The sequence below is a fragment of the Falco cherrug genome, chromosome 9 (genome assembly GCF_023634085.1).
Source record: "Falco cherrug isolate bFalChe1 chromosome 9, bFalChe1.pri, whole genome shotgun sequence".
NCBI lineage: Eukaryota > Metazoa > Chordata > Aves > Falconiformes > Falconidae > Falco > Falco cherrug.
In genome coordinates, this window is record NC_073705.1 from 42238582 (window position 1) to 42256430 (window position 17849).

The 17849-nt window shown below is 38.2% G+C and overlaps 1 protein-coding gene across 1 annotated transcript in view; it reads left to right on the top strand.

Annotated features, from left to right (window-relative positions):
* FAM13C (family with sequence similarity 13 member C) overlaps window positions 1–17849 on the top strand; it is a 134460-nt gene that overhangs the window by 102377 nt on the left and 14234 nt on the right. Inside the window, exons 11-16 of the mRNA XM_055721219.1 lie at window positions 402–465; window positions 7620–7770; window positions 8164–8229; window positions 13452–13662; window positions 14618–14756; window positions 16129–16210. Coding sequence (XP_055577194.1) covers window positions 402–465; window positions 7620–7770; window positions 8164–8229; window positions 13452–13662; window positions 14618–14756; window positions 16129–16210 — 713 coding nt within the window. The remainder of the gene's footprint in view (window positions 1–401; window positions 466–7619; window positions 7771–8163; window positions 8230–13451; window positions 13663–14617; window positions 14757–16128; window positions 16211–17849) is intronic.

The window sequence follows — 17849 nt, forward strand, 5'->3', positions numbered from 1 at the left end:
AGGCTCTTGTTCCTGACTTGAAGCATGTGGGACAAATCGTGCTTAGATTTAAACATATGTTTGAGCTTTTTCTTGGCTTTAACCCTATTAGCTCACCAAGATACTGAGAGCTGATCATGCTTCTGCAGAACTTTTCCTGTGTGATGGGCTGAGCCTGGATTTTAATGTCATAGTTTCCAGGACATCATTCACAGTTTAAGTATATTATTTAGAATTCCAGTAAAATCGCTGTTTTTTTGAATGAGGTATAAAATATAGATATCACTTTCATATGTTATTTTTTTAATGGAAAAAAAATATCCCATAACTTGTGATTTATGTACAGACATGCTGGAAAGATTGAAGTATTTGCAGGACAGATAAGCAATCCATTGAGTGAAAATTCTTGTTTTGTTTTGCAGACTAGATCAGAACATATGCATTTCACCAAAAGAATCATCTGAGCAATTTAACGGCTTAAATGAGGTAAGCTTAACCAAAAGTTGAAACATGATTTTACAAATTTTGAATTAGATGTTTGGGTTTTGTTAATACTGTAGTCTTGGAATAATGTAATCACTTAAGAATTTTAGGTTAACTTTTTAATGCATCATTCTAGTCATGTTTTTGTAAAAAAAATCTTAAAAATGTGATATAAGACTGCTATAAGAGTTTAAAAGCCAAAAGTAAGAGAATTGTAAAATATTTTAAGCCAACTTTATGCTGCTTTCTGTTTGTGCTCAGAAAAGAATCAGACATTCAATACTGAGTGAAATGTCATCTTTCAAGAACATTTGACTTTTTTCCTCATATTACAGCTCAAAAGTGGTCAGCTGTCAATTATGTTTTGTTTAAAAATAAGGAGTTCTCAAGGTTGTTAAATCCAAAAGTGGTCAGCTGTCAATTATGTTTTGTTTAAAAATAAGGAGTTCTCAAGGTTGCTAAATCCTGCATAATTAAACTATGAAGAGTACAATGTAGTCTACTCTTGTTGTAAAATGGGAGGAGGGGAGAGTTGCACCAAAGAGAGGGAGCAAGGAAAGCCAAGTAACACCTGTGAGTTTGAAACAAGAGCTGTTTTCACAGTGATTACGCCAGGAGGATGGTGTGAGAGTAGAGCACAAAGAAGCTGTTTGTGTGATCATGTCAAACAATGGATGACTCTGGCCTAGATTCTCACCATCAGCAATATACTGGAGGGCAAAACCAAGCTTTGCAAGTATTCAAAGTAGGAAACCTTATAAAGCATCTCCCGCAAACAAGCGTATCTGCATACTAGTGTAGAGTGCACTTAAGCACTGCAGGGGCGGTAAACAAGGAGCAGACAGTATTTTTAAGTGTAGACCAAGACAACAGAACATCAGAAACAGCAGAAAAGAGCTGGGGGGGAAGGGAAGCCCATTCCTTTCAAACCATGGAAAAGACAGCTTTGTTCCTATAATGAGCCAGAAAACATCTATGTCTATTAATAGATGCCTGACTTTCATTAGGGGAAACCCACAATGTGTCCTTTTAAAGGAATTCAGACTTAATCTTCTCCTTGCAATGAATTGTTTCTTGTGCATTTGTATCATTGTTGTGCAGCTTACTTGAAAATAATCAGTGCTAACTGGTAACGCACGTTCCATGACTGATATAAGGGAGTGTACTCAGCCTGTGTCTAGCCACTTAAGGCCCTGGGAGAAAGCATTAAGCTATTTTTCTTTTGAGAAGCTCCATTGCAAATAATCCCCAAAGCTTCTACTTAAAAGCTTCCATTTAAAATTCTTGCAAAGGATTTCTTAAATAATAAGATTTAAGATAAAATATTGTAATAAATAAAAATAAATTTAAGATACTGAAACAGTAAATTATATCAGAATTTAAAATTAATTGCTAATAATTTATGGGGAATGAGAAAGGGTTACATTCTGGTGCTTTCTTTTGCAAAATCTTAGATTTTATTGTGTCTCGGGTCTACTGCAAGCCCAAATGGACTTGTGTGATAAAAAAATAAATTCCCTTCCTGGATTAGAGGAAGTGGTGTCTCTTTACTACTCACCTGTGGCGTTATGCAGACCCAGGGCATATCTTGTTCTATCTTATTGTTGCTTGTTTGTTCCCCATAAAGGAAGTTCTGAATTGAATATGTCATATGCCTCAAGACACAAATATTGCTATAACAGATACTGCAGAGATTTATTTATGTTCACATAAAATATGCCTATCTTATTTTAATCTGAACTCTCAGATTAAAAAGCAAAGGAGATGCTTTTGTACATCGCTGTTCTAATGTGACATATAAAAGCATTAATTTCCTTAGAGCAAAAAATTGAACAGGTTCATATTTGCTCGGTTTCTTTTCTATATGAATCACTTCAAAGGCCATTAAATGCTGAGAGCTTGGCTCATTCTCCTTCTCTGTCGCAGCTGATTTAATAAATCCAGTAAATTCATCAATAAACAGGATATAATAGAATAGCTGCCCTCCTGTCCTGGAGGAGCAGGAGCAGGCCCAGGGGCAGGGTGCAGGGATCCTTGATATTCAGAAACACCATATGCAGGGCAGGCTGGTTTCCGTCTATGCAGAAGGCACCAAGTCTGGTTTTTGCCTCTCCTCCCTTCTCCCTGTCCACCCCCAGACTGGGACTGGGCAAGTCCACGGGTGCAGCAGACCTATTCCCTTTCCTTCTTCCCTCAGTTCTTAAATTTACTAGTCCTTAGGGTATCCACAAGGATGAAACAAAGGATGCTGACAATAGTAATGCTTTATCAGGGAAAGAAATTATTTCTGGCAACAGTGTCTCTCTTTCAGCCACTGTTAGCTCTCTGCTTTCTCTGCGGATAGGGATACGCAGTGAGCACTGATGGATTAGCAGGTCTGGCAGTGCTGCAGCTCTTGGTGCAGTAAGGGAGAGTGTGGGGCTGCACGGCTCAATTTGGCACAGTGTGTCCCATCAGTCTATGGCCCCCTGGACATACTGACCAACACATCACATGGTGCTGATCCTGCAGGGCCCCATGCAGGGACCTCCAGCTGGAGAGAGAGTTACTGATGGTACCTACTGAGAAAAAGTTTATAAGCTGTTTCAGGGTGACTCATTGCGACAGCATTTTGGTGATAAATGGGGAGAATTTATTAATTCACTGTCCCATTCTCCAAAGGGATTTAGCAGTGTGAGTGTAGGCGTGTGGTATTTGGATGTAAGAGGTTATCTACTATCTCAATAATTCCTTGCCCTAATGCCTGAACTCTTGATTTTCAATAATCATTGAATGGAAAAAGAGATGGTCATTGGGGTACAGTCTACAGCCTTACCTTGCAAAGTTAGTTTCTTTACTACAGGCTGAGCTTCCTCTGCAAATGGCAATCCCTTTGTACTGTGTTTTCTCCAGCAGGCAAGAGTATGGTATTTTAATAACTATGTTTTCTTAGAGCATTAGCAAAAATAAACAGGAGAGAAGTACCACCCTGCCTCTTTTTCTGTTTTCCTTGAGCTTCCTGTAAATGTCTTTATTTTCCCATTATCTTTGATCTGGAATAATGCAGGATGTTTTTTCTTCTAGTGAAATTGGCGTAGCTTGAGTTCTTGGAATTGTCAGTTGCTTTAAGAGGATGTAAGAAGGGATAAGAAATCTTTGTCCAAGACAATTATAATTGCTTCTTTTTCAAACTTACAAAATACTGTTCTTAAGAGGCAACAATATTGTTATTTTTCCAAAGAAACTTAAGGATCTATTTTAAATGTTAGTATGTCCTCTCATTTGTATTAGCATGGATCAGGAATTATTGTGTCAGAAACACTAGTGTTAGGCACCAGAGTAAAGCTGGAATGAGGATCAAATCTGAAGTATTTGAACTGAGAACATTAGCTGATAAGATATGCCATAACTTAAATTACTTCAGTGATATTGGTTTTCCATATAAGAGCTTACTGAAATTTGTGATGGAATGTACCTAATGTTTCCCCCTCTATGTATTTTAGCTGTTTGTATTTGCTCCTAACATGTTTTGCAACTTCCTTTAAATGGCCAAGAGCAGAGGTGTTCCAGCTGGGCCCCAGGGGCAGGTCTGCACCATGGGAGAGTTTTAAGTAGCATGTGCACAGGCTGGTTCATCTCCAGGTTAACATATCGCTGAGTGTGTGCAGTGCAGAATAATACACAGCACCACTGTGGCAGGATGCCTGCAGTCACATCAGGGCTGTACAGGTACTGGAAAGTATTGGAGATTTAGAGGGAAGTTGGGAATGGTCAGTAAGATTTCAAATGAACTTGGGAGGTTTGAGAAAATGAAGACAGGGCTCAGACTTTATTTTTCTCTCTTCTTGCCTTCCTTTTGCCAGCAGTTGGTAGCATATTGGCTTGCCCCCAGCGAACTCAAGGACAGAGCACCCTCTGCCAGTTGCTGATATATGGCCCTGTCCCCTCCCAGAGCACCTTACCACTCTGCTTGGGCTGCAGGTGCAGAAACAGGGAGGCACACTGCTCCTGTCACAGAGCAGGCGGTCTGAGGCTGGCGGGATACCCTGGCACTGCTCGTACTTCAGGCAGCCCTCTAAGAGGGGCAGGGCAGGAGGTGTGGCAGGGCAGGTGGCAGGGTCATCCCTACAATTTACTAAGACGTTCATGAGTTGGAGACCCTGGGCAGATTTGTGCTTGGCTTTTGCTTAAAGCTATGTCTCCTTACGTGTGTTCCCATAAATATGTGGTGGCTTTTCATGTATAGTGTGCTGTGGCAGTACCATAGTACTCAGCTGTGTTTTAGGAGTAAGATGAGGCTGATGGCATACTCTAGATTCATCATCTCCCTGGTAACATCAAAATGATCAAAGCTACTTACTCTTCTCCTCCTGTCATCAGATCACTGTCAAGGGCACAGTCACAAAATAATATAAGGTATTTCTATTATTATTATTATATGAATTTTTTTAGTATTTGGCAGTGACTGGAAATTTGCCATCCACCCACTTTCCACAGATGGGTGAAAAATACCATCTAGAGCAACTGAATATAAACCAGCTGGTGAATTTACAGCATAAGCATTGCTGAAATACAATGTTTAAAAATGTAGTCTGTATGAACGCTTTTATACTGAATTTTCCATAAATATTAATGTATCATAAGAAATAGTGATGTGAAGCGGACGGATTTTCTTGACATAGGAATTCTTTTGTCAAGTGCTTGAAGTGACAGTCCGTGAAGGTTTGGTGGTTTTGTCAGTTATTCGCCTGTGTTCTTCTTATTGGTATGTTCTGGCATGTTCCCTTGTGCTCTCCTTACTTGCCATCAGCCGTTCTCATGATAAGGGCTGGGCTGGGATCAGAGTCCTCACTGGTTTGTAACTGGTATAGTCATCTTTTGCTAGATAACATTAATGACTGTAAAATGCTGCCCGTCTGTTGTGATAATTCCACAGCCACTTTGTTTAGGTCTAGCTGGGATGAGAGGCAGTGGAAAATGGGCCTGTCACGTAATGAAAACCCTTCCCGAAACAGTGCCATGGGTATGATTCAAGCCAGCACCCTCCCCTGGACGAGGAAAATTCACTGCCACTTGAAAGTTGTTGTTGAGGACCTTTGCACACTGGTGTACTCTTTGTAGCGGACCTGTTGAAGGAGCCAGATCAGCTTAAAGTAATATATGTAAAATATTGGACCAAACAGTGTCAGTAAACGACAAGGAAAAGATGCTAGTCATTCAAGAGTCCTGGGGAAACTGTAGTGCAAAGATGGGGCACTGCTGGTCAAGATGGGTAAATTATCCTTGCGAAGGGCCAGAGGATGGTAGGTTGTTAATGCAACCTGTACCTGTGAATAGCAGAAGTACCTTCTGCCTCATCATAGAAACCATCTCTATACCATGCCATATTTTTAAAGAATAGTATTACAGTTAGGCTTTTAATTATGAAACAGTGCTCTTGATCTTGCAATCACTTCTTTCCCGGTATTATAAGATAAAATGGCAAAATGTATCTTGACAACAAATGAGAGGAACATAATTCTAAAACAAATGTGTAACACAAGCCATTTCTTTGTCCACATGTCTCTAATATCAAACTGCTTCTGATAGGAATGGCCAGAGCTCCTGTTGGCTCTGGGGCTAGGAGAAGGAAGGTGCTCCTGGATTTCCTTTTTGACCTAAGCTGAGGCCAAAGTCCAAGTGTCTGATTGTAATCCAATCTCTTTTGTGGAACAGGCTATGGATTTTGAAGCACTCCTGACAGCACAAAGGGAGTCGCAGGACCTAGTTAAGTTGATCTTGTGCTTTTTCGAAACTTCTCTATTTTGAGGTATCTCCTAGGAAGAGCTACTTTCTGCTCCCTTTTCACTGCCTGAATTCTATGAAAGGGACAAAAGGATCAAGGCTGAAAGTCTTCCCTGCTGTTCTCAGTCAAATTAGTTTCCTTTTTTTCATTTTTATTTTTTTTTAACCTAGAAACACTGGCATCCTTGGGTTTATAAAAGGGCTGTATTACAATAAAAATAATGCAGACATATTAAACTACTTACTACATAAGTGACATATTGTAATACAAAGGAAAATATTCCAATAAATAAATTCATTATTTCATTAAATGAATCAATATATTGGTTTCAAGTCTTTGACAGAGTGGGGAAAGGAGATTATCAGGGCATAAACCTAAGGAATTCTTTCTCTGTTGCAACTAAGTTTTTTTGTTTTTTTTTTTTTCCCAGAAAATGCTCTTCACAAATATGCACAGCTTAAGTGACTTAATATTTTACGCATATTGTGTGTGCCAGCTGTGTGATTATTAGCCTTGTGTGATTTTGTTTTACGTTGCAAGCTCTCTTTCCCTTGAGGAGGGGAGCTGAATGTGTGGAGGATCGGCAGTGACTCATTTTGCCCAGTTAGGTGGTGATTAGGGCTTTCACAGCATTTACATCACAGCAAGATGCTTGTGTCAGATCGTACAGCTGAACACTGCATGCAGCATTACAGATTAAAATGAGAACCGGACCAAGCACAACACAGTAGCTGGAAATGATGTTACAGATAACCAGCCTTGTCCTCATTGATTTGTCCGTAGCAAGTGACAATGATCGGTTAATTTTACCTTTGCAGCAGACAGGAAATGATCTGGTTGCCCTGTAGAAACAGCAGCAGCCTACAGAAAAGCTGTGTCTACATAAAGAAGCATCAGTAAAAAAGCCAGTTAAAAAAGATATCTCTTCCAAGAATCCTGTGAGGGAGCATGTTCTCAGTAACTCTTTGTTCACTGCTGCGTACTGCACTCACTGGCTGAAGAGGGAGATTTGTTTTTTTATGAATGGTAAATGGGGAGGGACATAATGTCATCAGATCGTGATGTCAGCCCAATGAATGAAATACTTGCTTAACGTATTGCTTCCAGACCAAGAAAAGGGACACCGTCTCAGTTTGGCTTCCTAGAATAAATTGCCTTTTGCTGACGAAGTCATCTTTCCCACGTGTCACGAATAATCCATGTAAATTGGGGCTTAAATAACCAGAAGTCAAGAAAGTAATGGAGTAGTGCATGTTTGTCCTCTTGCACATCCTCTTAGAGCAGCTATTGGAACACCCCTTTGCAAGCGCTGCTAATGGGCTCAGTGAGTTGAAGAGCTATCGCTGTGTTCTGTTGTTCTCTATCTAGCCCAATGTTCTGCTTTTGTCTGCAGAATTCTTTGTTGAAGCTACAAGCCCTCGAAACCGATCTGTGCTCTGCATTTCTGCCAACCCAGGAAGAAACTCCTCAGCTGCCGGCACCCAAGGATCCAACCCCTTCATCAGTCCAAACCAGTGCGCAAGCTGATGGGGCTAGTTGTGGAGGTAAGCGATCATGTCATGATGTGTTCTCATTTGCAATTATAAAAAAGCTTGTGACTTGCAGTTTAATATCAGTTTTGCAGTCCTCTGGGAAGCAGTGCAGAACTAATGCAAAGCACCATTTCCTGATGCAAATGCTGTGTAATGTAAAAAAAGAGTGATACCTGTATAAAGAATGGAAAATAATGGCTATAACCTTCTGGTTTTTTGAGAGTCTTGCTTTTCAGACAGGTTTTAAGAATCCCAATTCTTTTATTTTCAGTTTTAATCTCCTGTGCTTCCCCCCCCCCGCCCCCCCCCCCCCAAGTAAATTTACGCTCTTTACTTCCTATGTCTGTATTGTGTGAGATCACTTGCCATATCATGTAATTCTATTTTTGTCATTCTTTTTGTCAGAGCAATATCACTTCATTTCTCCTATTATTGATTTTAATTTAATGCATCAGCAGAGAGATAGCGAAGGTGAGTTTTAAATCATGTGGATTTTAATCATTCATGGACTTATGTTGTTACCTATCTGGGCAAACTGTGGTGTGTTATCTCTCCCTCTTTCCTCAATATGGAAACCAGTCCTTGCAAATAAATAGCCCTAAGGCTCGGCACTATTTTTGTCAATTCATAGCTTGTAGTCACAGGGCTGGCAGAGTCGTGATGCTCTGTAGAAGAGGAATCACTGTTTGTGAAAAATAGGTCAAAGGCAATATGACTAATATATCTCACAGACAAGTGACACGAATACACAAATACTTAAATCGTTCACCATGTATGGTCCAAATTAACACAGATAGATCAGTAATCCCTTTGCAATTAATGTTTTATGTCAGAATAAAGGCTGGGTTTAGAGGAATTTATTTCAGAAGCTGTTCACTTAGAATTTTCAGCAAGAAATAACATTAATTTTTATTTACCTAAAAAAAATAATAATCACAAATGACGGTGTTGTACTTAAAAAATTCTAAAGTTTGGGGTTTGCATTGCATAATTAAGGAGAATGGTATGTAGAATCCAAATTATTATAAAGATGAAGGAATGTAAAAAACACTAAATATCCTGGGGTTTAAATAAAAAATATGGATGCTTTAGCTCAGCTAGGCAAATACCTTAACAGCTCTTGGATACAGTTACGGAACTTGCAGTCATACTAATCCCTTTGCATGGATCTGAGGCAGAGACAGATTCACATCTGTCTGTTGCACAGGCAGAGACATTTTGCAGCCCATGCAAAATCTGCACTGACTCTTTTCCTTTATGGCAGGGTGATTTTTTCCTCCTGTTTACTGCATTATTTTGTTCTTGTAGTTTCACAATTGTTTTCTTTGCTTATTTTTGCCAATTTGGTTTGATTTTCTTTTTATACTTTTAGTGACCCTTATTTCTGATACCCTCTCTAGCTCCTATTTACCTATCTCCAGCTACACAGGCAAATATTGAATGATGTAGCATTTCTCTCACACAGCTCAGAGCATGCTCTGTCACTCTAGCAGTTCGAACTTGTGCTTTAGTTAAAGCTTACCCATGTAATGGATTTTAATGTACACTCGTTCTTGCTAACAGCTGCTTTGTGGTTTGTGGTTTTTTTCTAATAATTTGCCATTTTGCATAGATAGAGGTAGTCCTAATTCTAGCTTTTAGTTACTACTGAAATTTTCTGATACAGAGTTTAGGTATAGTTGTCACATGGCACTATTGGCTATTTCAGCTCAAAATTGGACGGAAGTCCAGAGATTTGTACCAGGCTAGGAGCAGAGTTCTTAGAGGGCGTGCCATATATACTAAATCACTAGTTATTAGCCTTTGTTCTGTAAATCAGCCAATAAAAGTTTTAATATTAACAATATTAATAACAAGATTTATTATTTTTAAAATAAACATGATTGTGTAGTCTACTTGATTTCTTTTGTTTCACATTGTAGTCGACAAACAGAAAAAATACACTATATATATGGTGAATGAAGCTAGAACAGTCTAGTAAAACGTCAGAGTATTTCAGGATGCAAATTTTAAGGGGTGAGCAGTAATTCCTATCTCTAAGCAAAGTAATCAATTTCCAGTTTATTTTGAATATGTAAAAACTTGAATTAGAGCTGGAAAAGTAGGACCAGAAAGAGTTGCAAGGGGCTATTAAGATGGGGGTGGGGGGGTGGGGGTTAAGGGAAAAAAAATAAAAGCGGAGTGTACTTTCTATATCTTTTGGATATGAGTATACATCAAATATGTGACTCGAGCAGTGAGCAGCTGAATTTAACTACAAGATGTTTTAAATGTCTTTTAAATTAAAAATTCTGATACTGGTATTCACAGATGTAGCATATTGAGGAATGAACACATAACACCTGCATATACTTTTTTTATATACAACAGATTTCAGCGTATTATTGTTTTACTTAAAGAATATCGCATGCAGAAATACAGGCTTGTACCATATGACTTGTCACATGATTGAAGTCCACGTTACTTTGGCTTTAAGTCCTGTGGTGAGCTCTTGCCAGTGCTCAGCTGGACTGAGTAGATGAAGCGAAGTAGATGCAGGCTAAGGGGCAACTTACTGGCTTGGCTAGAGGTGGCTTTAGTTCCCAATTTTGGAAAAAATAGAGGCTAAAACTAGATCAGACGTGAACACTGGTAGATATTTTGTCGGTTCAGGAGCTACTCTCAGAATAATGCTTAGTGTCTATGCAGAACTGGAATTGAGATGATGACGCTAAGTTTTGATTACAAGTGAGGTTGGTTATAACTTGTCATCATCCTGAGATGTTCCATTATTATAGTAACCGGGCCACATAAATGAATCAATATGACTGACTGACTACTTCTGGATAATAGGTAGTAATTTAATGTACATGTAGTAGAGTTGAAACTAAACCCGTTCTTGGGCACGTAACAAAGCTGCACCAGTTTGCAAGCTTTAGCACAGCAATGCTGTCAGGAAGCCCTGGTTCCAAGGAAATGGAAGAGCCCTGGCCTTTGGGCAATATTCCCAAATTCACCTGGCATGCAGGTTGTCTCCTTTTCACTTTCTAGCTGAATACAAAAAACTCCTTGAACTCTCTGCAGCACTGTCTGTTTGGATTTACACTGGAGCTGCTCCAGCCACTACTTGTCCTTTGCATTTATCTTTCAGGAGTGTTTAATCTTGAATGCGTGCGTATTTCCATTTCTGAGGTTGGGATGGGCTTAGTAAAATTGCCTGGTTGTAAATGTGAAAAGGAGAAAATGAAAAGGACCATATAGTTTAACAGCAGTACAAGCTGCCTCCTGCAAGAGGAGTACTTTTAGGTCCACAGAAATTTAGAGTTCAAATACTGGAAACTTTTTTTCCTGCTCTTATCATACACAGACTGGCTGATTTTTGATTACCTCATTTTCCTTTCACAGTGAAGACACTGCTACTTCATATGAATATAAAAGAATTCATTCCTTTTAATAGCAGAGCATAAGAAAGAGTGAAACTATTCTCAGTCAACCTATTTCACAGTGATTACGTGTTCCTTGAAATTCGAAGATGATGAAATTATAGGAGGCCAGTTTCTTCTCACTGACAATATTGTTTTTCAGAAGTAAAAAACCCAACAACCCAAAACCCAACCAAAACCCCAACCCAAACTATTAATTTTTTAAAGTCTTACAGGGTAAAGAAAGATTACCTGCCAGAAAGAGACAACATTTCTCTTTACAGAACAACATTTATTCCAGCCACTATGAATGTATGTTGTCTGTTTTTTCCAGACTGGTAAATGCTTTACACTTGCTTCTCCCAGATGCTTCTCTGTGGGAGGATTGGAATCTCATACACAATATAGAAGTTTTGGGTGTTGCTCTAGTATCTTGGAGAGTTGAATTTGATCTACAGAGTATGAAGCACTTAGAGGAAAGATGCTAGGTTAGAATTAATAATCAACTTCATTGTCTCATTGTGAAAATGCTTAACATAATTATAATTGATGGTGCTGTTAGAGCAGATGAACTTCCAGATACGAAAGTCATGTGTAACTTTTGCATGACAAGACAAATGTGACTACACAATATACAATTGGATTTTTTGTCTGTAAAGCAAAACCATTTGGATAGTACCTGATAAAATAATATTTTAGGCCATTGTAACTATTATTTTTTAAATGAATATTTGCTTCTTTGAAGGGTGCTATTCAGAGCTAGTTTGTCATCACTGTCCCAGTGCAGTGATAGATGTGTAGCTTCAGCATCTGTTGGGCAGAGGTCAAATAAAATGTATTGCAAATGTTCCATTAAAATCCTGACAGAAATATCCACTCACCATGGGAATGTCATGTCCCATGTACAAAGGAGAAAACGGAAAGAAAGTGAAAGATTTTTTCTAAACTTCCCTGCTTTTCTGTGAATAAATCCACGTACAGTTGTTTTCCGATGCAGTTTTGGAATTTTATTGAATAAAAAGATTCTGTGAAATGTATTAGAATGCATGCTATATTGCAAATATAATACTTATTAGAAATAATGCATGTGTTGCCTGGAAATACAAAATAATGTATGGATTCAATGGCTGTATATATACACGGGTTTAGAGGAAAAAAATCATGTAACTGGTGTAAAATATTATGTGCTATGGAAACCGTTGTAGGGGAACCTCAGACAGAGAATATTCTTAGTTTTAGCATATATTAACTGTTTTTTTGGGAAGAGCTGCTATGAGAGTGAGGAGTTTCTCCCTAAAAGTATAAACTGCTTTAAGGCACAATCATCTGATAGCAAAAATATTGATTAGGCTAGATCATCCTCACCCATTTCACCCACTGAGGTGAGGAAGAATACTGAATGGTTCTTCCTGTTAATGTACCCAGGTACAACAAAGGGAAGATGAACTCTTTGGTACTCCCTGAAAGCAGTCTCTGTAATGTGCCTGTTATTTTCCATGTTGCTCATAAACAGAAGCAGGGTGATGAGGTTCACCAATTCTTGCTTTTTCAGTCCAGAATAAATCATTCTGATTTCTAGCTTGACCATCCCTACAAAACAAGTTTTACCTTTTGAGGCATCTGAGGTGAGGTTTCCATTTATAGTCCGAGACAATATTAACATAGTATCCTAAGCATGACTCCTCCAAGTAGCAGTCACTGCACACTACCTTGAATAACTACCTTGAATGTTATTGGTGCTTCTTGTTGTTATTTTCATATCTTGTGTTCTTTCGAACCATGGGTATGTTGCTTCAGATCTTAATGAAATTCTGCAGGACACTGTAAGCAACGTCGGAGGTTCTTAGCCTCAGGACATACTGTATTCTTGGTCTGCTTTTCTCTTGACTAAAGGACTAAAGGCTAAATCACAAAATTGAACTTGTTTTGCACATTCATTGTCTTCTTCAGGAATGTGGCTTTCAAAAGCAAACAGATCTATGAAAATATAATTAATGCCACTGTTCTGGGAAACTCTCCATCTTTGTATTATACTTCACAGTTTACAAACACACCCATCCACCTTCCCCTGTGGAACTCACAAGTGCTTTATGTTAAGCCAGTAACTATTTTCTCATCCTCAGTATTATGCTCATCCTGCACGTGATACTTTGCTGAACTGTTTGCTGTTTACTTTGAATGCTTTGAATGTATGTTTTGAGTACTTCTGTAAGTATAGACTTATATTTATCCAGGTAGCTACATATCTTGTGAGTGACCCTCCGTCCATATTGGTTTATGCTTTCTTTCTAGAGCCTGTGCCAGCCCACAGAGACTGGCAGAATGACATGGACAGCAGCCCACAAGAACATTGCTCCCTAGGGACCAGTCGACTGCTGTATCACATTACGGATGGAGACAATCCTCTTTTGTCACCACGCTGCTCTATCTTTAGCCAAAGCCAGAGATTTAATCTAGACACAGAGTCTGCCCCTTCTCCACCAAGTGCTCAGCCTTTCATGATGTAAGAAAATATATTTTAATTCTTACATATTTTAAATAATTTTTGTACAATCCACAGTCTTTGACTATTCATGGTTTTTCAGTTACTGTTACGTCACAAAAAAGAAATTTTCTTATTGTAATATATTTTGATGTGGTTAGTTTGTAATAGAAGAAATAAGATCTACTGGGTTTTCAGTTATAACGCAGTATAATACTGTTTGAAATCTTTCTTAAGTATAGTGAGCAAGGACAGTTTTAAATGTTAGTAACTAGTCTGATGAGTGAACATAAGATAGAGAGGGTTATCAAGGTATAATACTAAAAATTTCAGCTGTAATAGAACTATAGCTTGAGTCATTCACTGGATATGAGTGTCATAGAACGTACGAATAGTCCATAGATGTGATCTCCAGAAATCAAGCTCTACTTTCAGACATAAACTGTACTTTCTTAAAAGCTTATATACATAGCTGTCAGCTGCATATGAATAATAATCAGATCTATTGATCTGCAATTGTAAAAAATCAGAAACTAAACCGCCTTCAAAAGGATAATGTTTATTTGCAGTAATAAAATATTCCTTCAGCTTCCTTTTACGAATCATGTTGTTACAATCTCCCGTTACAGTGGAAAGATTTGTGAAGTAAGGTGTGGGTGGTTAAATGTAAGTATTGGATCAGGCTGTGACCTACTAGATTAAACTTTTGAGAAATATACAGAAATCTCACAATTAATTTTAACAAAAAGAGAGAGAATGAAAGACAGATGGTGAACTCATTAGTATACCCTAGGGGTACCTTCAAGCAAAAGCAATTATTTTATGCTTACTTTGTAAAACGAAACTGTCTCTATCCTTTGAAAGAACATAGCTGCAAATTCTGAAGTGCTACGAAAGCCTTAAGTGTGCCTGAAACAAGGCACGGTCCATTGCAGTCAGTTCTTTGATCCAGCTACCATGCTTTTGGCTTTTGCAGGCCAAGAAGTTCTTCTAGGTGTAACTGTGAAGAATGCAAAGAACCACAAACAGTAGCACAACTGACCAAGCATCTTCAGAGTCTCAAGAGAAAAATTAGGAAGTATGAAGAAAAGTTTGAGCAAGAAAAAAAATACCTGGTAAGATAATAACTGAAAAGATAAAGGAAAACAGTACAAGAGGTGGGCAAGAATCCTAGTGTGTTCAAACTTATGTAAAATAGGAGAAGGGGTATTTTTGTTAAAAATGAAATGGGAAAATCATCGAGGGAATCTTTTTATCATCTTTCACTGTATGTAGTAGTTCTAAGACTCTAATTTACTTGCTCTTTGGGGTAGCATTGTTGGAAAATATCTATCTTCTAGATGTGAGAGAAGTGAAATACAGCTGACAGGCTTGTGAGCCGAAATGATTCAAAAGATGAAAAGTTACTTATTTATTTTGTAGAAGTCATTTGTTAGGAAACTGTTGCTCTGCTGTGCAGATTCCTTTGGGCAGACTCCTGTAAACCTCCGAAGCATGTGGCTCAATAGAAACTGATGGCAGAAATAGGAATCGTGATGTGCTGCTGGTGGGAGTTGCTTGAAGTCAATGGTATGCTCTGTGCAAGATCATTGCTCATATAGAGCTAGTTCGTGTAATGGGAATTGTGCAGTATAAACATATCAAAACATCTGTGATGCTAAGGACATCTACAATTGAAACAGGGAAGTTTGTAATATTTTTGTGACTACATTAAAATGAAAATCAAGCAAATTTTATATTACCTTGTAACCACAGCAATGACTGAAAACTTAAATTCATAATTCATGAATTGTACTGTCCTATGGTCATATATTCTTAGGAGTAAAATTGCGTACCTAAACAGCCATCACACTGTGACCAGAAAAGAAATTATTTCAGAGGTTTAATTTTGCAAAACTTCTTTGCCATGATAAATATCTGAGTTTTGAAGATCCAGTGTGAATTGATTTTATTTTGGAAGTAACTTCTAAATGCAAAGAAAGAACTGATATACAAGGCTTTTGTTGTTTGTTGCTTTTGGAATCCTGTTGCATAGGATTTTTTCATTTGATTAAGGAAGCAGTTCAGTTAAAACTATAGTGCTCTTTCCCAAGAGAATCCCTGTCTTAGATCAGTAAGGACTTATCCCTGCAAGGAGTGCTTTTGCTACCATCCTGGAAATTGCTTAGGAACTTGACTAACATTAGGTATTTGATCAGTCCTCTTGAAGTCACTGAGATTACTTATCCAATTAGTTAGGGACTTAAATGGTTTTAGGATCAGAGCCAAAGTACTCTGATCCATGTAGTGCTGTGCCACAATGGGCAGAGGTAAGTCGTGACAAATCAGCACCATGATCAAGGCAGATGCTCTGCACAAGTCTATGGTAAAGTGCAGTTGGAACTACGGACATTTTTTAGCACACTGTGTGTGCATAGGTTTTCATATGTTTGACTGTATAACCATCAATTCCTTCTGTTTTATTCTTCCCTTTTTCTTTATGTTCAGCCTTCTCATGGTGACAAGACTTCCAATCCTGAAGTTCTGAAATGGATGAATGATTTGGCCAAAGGTCGTAAACAGCTCAAAGGTACATAATGGCATATCATTTTACTTATTACCGAAGCTTTTGTAAGTATGAGTGCACCTGGAATACATTAGAGCTAGTTTTCTAACCTTGGTGCTCTGTTTATTTTTCACAGTGCATGGCAGTAAGTCTCCCAATAAATAAAGATATTAGGTGATATGATTTGCCTTGATTCCTGAAAGTAAGGATTAAAGTAAGCCAGTTAAACCCTCATAACAAAGCTAAAAGGGGAAGGGCAAAAAGACGTCATCTCTCTCTCATCACTATAAACATTCATGCAAAAGGCAATGTTATTCTGAATATTTTCCTGAGTGTCTGAAATATAGAACTACAAAGTTAAGTGTCCTTGTAATAGTAAAAATGTAGGTGCAAAATGTTTCTTCAGGACTGAGGTTATACACCTCTAAAGTGTTTATGGTTTTGATCATAATACCAGGGAAAGATGTGTTTTTAGATTTGGTCTTGAGGGTGAAATGTTGCCCTTGACTGTCTGCATACTGCTCCATTAACTGTGGTTACATCTGTGGGTGTATCACATGCTTGCCCTCAGGGAGAATGTAGCCAAGCCTGATTGTTTTGGTGTTTTTTTCTTTCTAATTTTTAAGGTTATTTATAATTTATCTAAATAATTTTATTATATTTTTAATAATTTGTATAATTTTACAATATTTTTATATCCATTATACATGGATTCTCACTACTAATTAAATTGTAGTATTAACTTTCATCTCTGTTTTGGATATAGTTAAGAATGTAGATATAGAGGTTGTGATTGTGGTAAAAACAGAATTAGAAACTTATCTTTCAGTAAATTTCTTCTGGAAAGTTCTTCATTAACTACTATGCTGCATGATCACTAGGTGGTGGTGGTGATGATGATTATTATTTCCCCTTGAACTTTGTGTTATAAATGCAGGAAGGGCAAACGAGAGGAAATAGCCAAACTACATAGTTAACTTTATGAAAATTATCTCTCTGGCTTAACCATTGCTTCAGCTAGCCAGGGGACCTAGATTGCGTAGATCAGCCTCACCTTCCCACCCAAAATGCCTCAATCCTGTGAGCACCCTTGATTTTATTATCCTGAACAATGGCGCTGCTTTTAAGTGAAGCAAGATTCATGAGGTTCATGAGAGAAGTGCAATTGAAATGGAATAACACTCAAGAGCTTGTAGGTACTTCTTCAAGTTCATAAGGCTTATCCATCCTTCCAACTCTATAAGTTTACTAAGAATTACTGTTTTTCTCTGCAAGCCTGGCCTATATCCTCAGATTGTCACAGCAAAAAAATTATGTTATTGTCGCTGCATGGATTTCAGTAAATTTAACACATTTGGAGCCATCAATCTCCTGCTTTGCCCAAGGTCCTTCACCAGCCAGGCATGTGCTAGGAACAAAGCCTGGTTTTACGGGAGCTAATTCAGACCTTAATTCAATTTCCTTGTTGCTCTGTGCAGGTCCCTAGAGCTCCAGGGTCTTTGGCTCAGTGTCAAGCTAATACACTTACATACTTTATTGCATGCAGGCAGGTTGCTGACTGGGAAGCTAGGACACACTCTAACCTTCTATGTCTTCTGCTGGGTTACTCAGGTGCTTCTCTGCCAAGGGAGGTAATTTAAGCAAAGTGGCTGCTCCTCCTTGT